The sequence below is a fragment of the Monopterus albus genome, unplaced genomic scaffold (assembly GCF_001952655.1).
Source record: "Monopterus albus unplaced genomic scaffold, M_albus_1.0 scaffold15.1, whole genome shotgun sequence".
Taxonomy (NCBI): Eukaryota; Metazoa; Chordata; class Actinopteri; order Synbranchiformes; family Synbranchidae; genus Monopterus; species Monopterus albus.
In genome coordinates this window covers 1,010,084-1,017,326 of record NW_018127895.1, presented here as the reverse complement: position 1 = coordinate 1,017,326, position 7,243 = coordinate 1,010,084, and the positions used below count along the sequence as shown (strand labels likewise).

Below are 7,243 nucleotides of genomic sequence, written 5' to 3'. Positions count from 1 at the left end.
GAAGGGGGGGGGGGTAGCAGACGGCAGGGCGTTTTAACTGTTGAATCTGATTACATTCAGAACATGCTTTCCAAAAATATGTACACTTTGACAACAGACATGTAGATGCATAGTGGGAGAGCAGGAGCCAGTACTATTCTGTTTTACACTTAAAATCATGCTTTTTTGGCAACCAGTCAGTCACAGATTTATTTGTTTGTTTGTCTGTTTAGGGTAATTCAGGCATAAATATGATCTGATCAGCATAAAATCTGCTTGCTGTTATTTCCTCCCAAAGAGGAGAGACTTGTGATGATGCAGAAAACCAGAATGAGTTAGTTTTACTGGACTGCTACACATTATACAGCATGGGTTATTATCAGTAATGTCACTGAAATGGAAATGGAAAATTCATTGATTCATTCACTGGTGTCTCTGGTTTCTGTTTGTATGTAGTCTGTAGGTCGTTATGTTTAATAAAAGTCCTGATCACAGTATGATTTGTCTGTCTCCAAAGGATCAGATAGTTCAGTTGTCTGCTGAGTGCTAGCACATTACTTGTGGAATGGAACCACATGCTTTTACACATTTAGGAGACAGATTGAAATGGAATCATTCATCAAGTCTGGGATGAAGAGATTAGTGAAGCTCCATAGGTCACTGCTTAGACTAGATAGATGACAAAAAAAAAGCAAACATATATTTGGCCTTTTGGAATAAGGCAATACTCCTGGGACAGATGAGGCTCCATTAAACATAGAACTTCCACAATTTATAATCACAAATAACTTTTATCTGTAAGCACTTCCAGCCTATATTTGTCAAAGTCTTATTTCAGTATTTTGCTTGCTTTACTTCCAAGTTTCTAAACTTTGATTTGCTTTAGTCTGACACAGCATTTCTGCATGCTCTTCAGGGATCACCCGCCATTTTATTTATTTGGACCAAGCAGTTTAAAATATATAAAAATTCTCAAATAGAGGTTTATTGAGCATTTAAATCAGGATGATTTGAAACCTGCTGTGTTTATTTATTTCTGTAGCCTTTTATGATAAGTAAGTTTCAAAGAGCCGAACAGAACAATCAATCACAGTACAAAGAAACATAGCTTGTTGAAAAGAAATAGTTGCACACCCTCAGCATTACTGTAATGTGGGAATACAGTGTTAATAAGTTTGTATGACATGATTAATGTGATAATTAGGCACCAAACACTAGATGCAGGTTTCATAAGGATCATCTAGACCTGGAGTACTGAGAGAGTTTGGTCTGACTATTTTTATATTAAGTAATATATGAATGTGATGAAAACAGAAGCTCAATCATGTAAAACAAATTCATTTTATTTCTATTTTCCTCCTTTAGGAACTTGTGGAAAGTTACTGGCAGCATATTCTGTTTTCATATTTGGATTACGACAGTAAAGTGAAACTGTGAATCCAGCATGGGAACTAACCCAAAAAGGACAGTGACAGTTCAGATGGTGCCTCAGCTGGACACGCTGGGCAATAAGGAGTCTAATGCCAACTGGACTAAAGAGCCCAACCTCGCACTGTCTCAGGTTTGTCCAAAACCCACCCTCACATCTCCTGACCACAAACAGGATAAATTATCTCTCACTGCTGCTCCCACTAACAGCATCCCACATACCCCCAAAACAGCTTCCAAGAGCGATGAACCAGTTAGCAGTGTGTTGTCAGACAAACCAGTACCAGCCAATGGAAACCAGACAAAATGTGAGCATGTGACAGGTGGAGACCAACAAATGCCAGACATGTCTCCACAAGGCCAAGGTATTGGTGTGGCAGGCGGTGACCAAAGGGATTCTAATGCTAATATGAAAGCAGTAAGTCTGACTGATGAAAAAGATATGTGTAAGGCAGGTTTGTCAGCTGCTATTACAGCGTCCAAGGTCAACATGCAGACCAGTGACTGTAGAATAAAAGGACCAAGTGCAGCAGAGAAGGAGTGTACAAAGCCAGCGTCCTCAGCCAAAGCCACAGCACAAGAGGACAAGAAAAAACATGTTTCTCCAAATAACAAAAGTCTTAATAATGCTTGCGAATTAAGGCAAACAGCATCTGCACCTCAACAGGATAATAAAGGGAGTCTGTCAGCTCCCAAAAACAAGCACACTGCTGTACTACAGAAATCTAAAGAGTCTGCTCATATACAAAGTTCCTCACAAAGCTCTGTCAGTCTGAAAGAGGCTCCCAGACCCAAAAGCATAGAAACTACAGCTCTACTGAGCTCTACTACGCCATCTTCTAAGAGCAAAGAAGCAAAGGCAGGCTCTACAAATAAGAATTCAAGTTCAATACTTCCAGAGAAGGATATGAAAACAGCAAAGAAACCACAAGTCTCTTCTGGCAAACATCATCCAGTGTCTTCAGGAAAGGACTCCCCTCTGCCACAGGCTACACAAACCATGGTGACATGTGGACAGGTGGCTGAGGAAGCCAGCCAGACTGACACAGCTGTCTATGAAGGACAGCAGCAGCGATGTAAACTCTACAGGGAGGCTTCAACTATGACCTCATCCACCCCAGTCAAACAGTGTCATGACATGGAGGTTCAGGCGGTGGCTAACATATGTAGTAAGGCTGTGGCCACAAGTCCAAGCCTGCAGGCCTTTGCTGCGACTCATAGGCTGAGTGCAGGTGCACTGCCCAGGGAGGAGGTAGAGAGCCTTTCTGTATTCTATCAGGTGGATGAGGGTGTGGGTCTGCATCAGATGAATATGGCTTCTCTATCCACCTCTACTGGTTCGGGGTCAGAGAAACTCACTGTTGAGGCAGAGATGTACCCCACCCAGCTTTTCCACTCAGAAACCTTGTCTAAACAGGAAGATGCTAAACTAGGGGCCAAGCCTAAAGATCCGGGGTCAGCTCTATGCAACATCCAGCCAGTTTATCAAATCAATATTGAACACAGCAACTACAGACATCAAGGAGAGACAGGTAACTCCCAGTATAAAAGTGGAGTTCAGACATCTGCAGCAAAAACAGCCACTATGGAAGCTCATACTCTTAAATCAGAAACACCCCCAGAGGCAGCTTCCAAGTCAGGAACTGCTGACAATAACAATGCTGCTCTGTCTCAGGCTGCTGTTACAGTCAAGTTCGACCAGGCCCTGCCAACAACACCAGCAGCAAACTTCACATCCAAGTCAGAGCTGACTAAAAATACAGCTGAACATTCAACAAAAAAGAGCAATGAAGCTGGAAGCCAAGCACTGACAAAGGACACAAATATTGAACCAGAGAAAAATAACAAAGAGGATGACCAGTCAGGAAAGCAGAAAGAAAAAAGTGTCCATGATGTCGTCTGGGATGAGCAAGGGATGACTTGGGAGGTCTATGGGGCTTCTGTGGACCCAGAATCTCTTGGGTTTGCCATTCAGAGCCATTTGCAGTGCAAAATCAAGGAGCAAGAGAAGAAACTGATAGCCCAGACCTCCTTGCGAAAGTCCATCTCTGGTGCTGACACGCCGCGACTTGGAAGGAAGAACAAAAGGAGGCAGCAGAACATATTCAGGTCAATGCTGCAAAATGTCAGACGGCCCAACTGCTGCGCACGTCCCCCTCCCTCCTCCGTCCTCGAGTAGCACAGCACAGAAGTAGCCAATGTCAAACTCCTCCTGTGTCCTAGAGGTCAGACTTGTTTGTCTCATCATGATTGCAATGCCAAGCGAAACATTAATGGGGCAACAATATCTGTAAGTAAGTATACTGGAATGTTGTAGCATAAAGAGTCAAACTATTTGTGATGTTCAAAAAAAGTAGGAAATATAAATGTAAAATGAACAACTCTAGATGTATTTTCTAGAAATAGATATTTAAAAAAGAGCAGTTTTTATATAACAAAGGCAATAATAGTGAAATGCATGTAGATTAGTTACAATGGCAGTTGCACTGTATCACCTAAAATGAAGTCCAGATCTCCATAGAAAATTGGCCTGATCATGGGCTAGACATATTACTTACTGTCAGAATATTTGTGCAAATATATTAAACAAACATCTCATTGCATTTGGTGCATCTGGTATATATGTTTTTGAGGTGTTTTGGGACCCTACATTTATAAGATTGCTGTATTTTCTTTCATGTGCATCTATTTTTAGTGAGTGATTATGTTGTGCAAAACAGGACTGTATGCATAATGCTTTGTTTAATCTCTGATCTTCTTTGGTTTTCTATGAAAATAAAAAAAAATAAAAAAAATTTAGCTTTACACATTCTTCATTTCTGACATGTTGACAGATACTTTAATCAAGTAAAGCATCACATCAGTAAATCATGAGATAGTGTGGTCATTTTTAAGCCAAGTGCATGTGTCTGGGGATGTGAGAATAGCAGGCGACATCACTGCCACCACCAAGAGAGTGACAGGGAGTAAAGGTACAGTAGGTTGTAGATTGTGCAGGATACATTTGTGTTAACTTTAATGAGATTGTTTCTGATCCCCAGTGATGACATAAAGTTTAGTTTTGCTCCCATGTATTAACAGGGAGATTAAGACCGCTGCTTATGAAATGCATTCTTTTACATGAACAATCAGCATTGCTTCCTTTTGTGTGAATGTAAGATCTCCAAGGCTGAGTCAGCCAGAGGAAAAAAATGCATTTCTGTGAAACGCTTTTATAGATTAGCTAGTAAAAAACAAGAGAAACTTGATCTTAGGGATATCTCAAAGAACAAGATGTCTATTTCCTTGTGTTGCCTTGCCTTGGTGAATTAAAAAAATATTTTGAACAGATCATATACACGAGTCATAGAGAGAAGGCTGAAAATTGATTAGGGCCTGAGATGTTTTGGTTTTTATTCTAGCTAAACAAAAATTGCCTCTTGTTTATTACATTGTTTGCAATAGAGATTTTAACGACAGCTCGAGGTGTTATTGCTAGGATGTATTGTTATACCAAGGTGTGCACCATGTGGATAAGAGAGAGCCAGAACTGCATCTCATTTTACCATTTTGAAGCAGGCAAAGAGAACATAGTGCAGGAACACTAGACCCCAGGAACACTAAAACAGACCTTATCATATGCAGACATGATACATCAGCAGCTAATATTAAAATATATTGGTGGGATTCAGGTGTAAGAGTAATGTTGAGGATACAGTGACTTTCTAATTGCAGACATGGTTTTCAAAACCTGCACTAGAAAGTATATAAGTTGCTACAGCCTTTGCAGTATTCAGCATTTTTCTGATCTTAAACTCCCCACACCATCAATATTTGATGGTTCCAGCTTCTCAAATATAGTGATTTGCTATTTCCTTGTCTTACATTACAGTAAAGTGAATATGGTTTTGATTGTTTTAGAGTGTTGTTTGGTCAAAATTAAACACCTAAACAAACAATTCATCACAAAAACCGGACAGTTTAATCAGTAATGAAAAATAGCAGCCAATAGATGAAAGACTTATTGTCAAATATACAGTATTGTTTTTCATTCAAATCTTAGTTTAGGATGTCATCTAATTTAATTAGAACTTAAGGTTAATTGGCTGCTCTGAGTTATGATCTGTTCTGTCTTGTAATATTCATTCCTGTGTAACAACACAATACAGTAATAACGTTTTCTAAACTAACTAAAATGCTACATACAGAAACGATTGTTCTTGTTGTCCCACTGTTTGGTGGTGAACACGTCCATTCAATGTGAGCGTACTGTCCTGACTGGTGTAACACTGATTTCAGGTGACAGCTGTTTTTGTCTTAACAAGAATGTCACTTCCTATTAATGTCAGGATGTGATAGCAGGAGGAACAAGAGTCTTCTATACTCGTAGTCTCTGTGCTGTGCAAGAACAATGATGCAGACTGAATCGTCTAATCCTTATGCCTTTCCTGAGCCACTGGGATCAGAGGACACAGCTACAAAGTCAGTCTTATCATACTTATCACTTGTAAGGACAAAAATGTGACTGTTTCTGGAAGCAGCAGTGCCCCCATGGCCTCTTAACATATATAGTCTGCTATTTAAGATAATTCCTATTCCACAGTGCTCATTGAAAGGTGTAAAATTGACATAATTCTGTAGGGCCAGATTAAATGCCCAATTCACCCTCAGGTAGATTAATGTTTCTCTTTCTCCTCCTTGCCTCCCAGTCTAGGTCAGTCTCTCCTTTATCCATTGACTGCATGTGTCCATTTCTACTGTACTTAAATCTGATTCTTTCACCCTAGCTTTAATTAGCTGCATTTCAATTTTTAATTACCCTCAACTCACGCTGTCATTATGGTTGTTTCCCATTCAGAAGAGCAGATTAGATTTGACCACAGGTGGTGGTTAGCACAAAGGGAGATTTATTCCAGTGACAAAGAACATGGAGAAGGATTTCAAAGGTGATATAGTTAGAAAAAGACTGCATTCAACTTGCTTTTAGTATTTACCTCAATGGATGTACACGCCATGTCTGCTATGGTTATTTTATTGAACACATATACTGGGCACATAACTGCACATTATATTCTTATGTGGGAAATATTCAGTAGTGCAGCATTCTGCTGGCCCAGTGGTCATCTACTGCATGTCACAGAGACATAGAAACATTCTGGGATATATCTTTTTAATTGTCAAATATCAGTTTTTCTCTCAGTACTTTCTTGCTTCCTCATCCTGGCTGTGAGGCTCAGCCATAAATCTCAACCTTTTCCTCTAAAAATGACATTCATATGCAACTCATCTGCAACATAACATGTGGTTTTATAAAAACATACTTTATGCTGTCACCTATCAACATGCTGAGGAAACACTTTCACTTAACATGTAGACCAAGTCACAAAATGTTGATGTGGAACGTATCAGTGTTCACTGTTAATGCAATGTACCGTCTGTTTTCCCAACAATATCAACTCAAGTAAAATAAAATGTTTTTATGGTTATTTTTATTCAGTCACTGCACTTGGTTAAGGTTAATGTGGTCTTGATTTAACTCTAAAAAAAGCAAAGAGTTACTTGAAGAGGAGACTGGAAGGTTTTAATTACTTAACATTGCATGGAAATCTCAGTCTTTTCATAACCTTAAAGGGCATTTGGTACCTCTCCTTCACTAAGAAAAATAAATGATGCCACTGAACATACAGTAATTCAGCCAGTAATAATCCCCTGAAAGCAAATTTGATAGAACAAATTTACAACATATAAAGTATAGTTTATAGAAAACCAAGTTGCAAGCAAAGTGGTTGCAAAATGTATTGTAAATCTTGAAAAGGCATTACTCTGGTGGCTATATGCCTGTCTTTGCAACATAACA

General features: G+C 39.4%; 1 protein-coding gene across 1 annotated transcript in view; it reads left to right on the top strand.

The window, feature by feature from the left end:
- The window catches only part of gprin3b (GPRIN family member 3b), a 9,060-nt gene extending 4,911 nt beyond the window's left edge, over positions 1-4,149 (top strand). Inside the window, exon 3 of the mRNA XM_020591830.1 lies at positions 1,345-4,149. Coding sequence (XP_020447486.1) covers positions 1,424-3,586 — 2,163 coding nt within the window. The 5' untranslated portion in view covers positions 1,345-1,423 and the 3' untranslated portion in view covers positions 3,587-4,149. The remainder of the gene's footprint in view (positions 1-1,344) is intronic.
- The last annotated feature ends 3,094 nt before the right edge of the window (positions 4,150-7,243 follow it).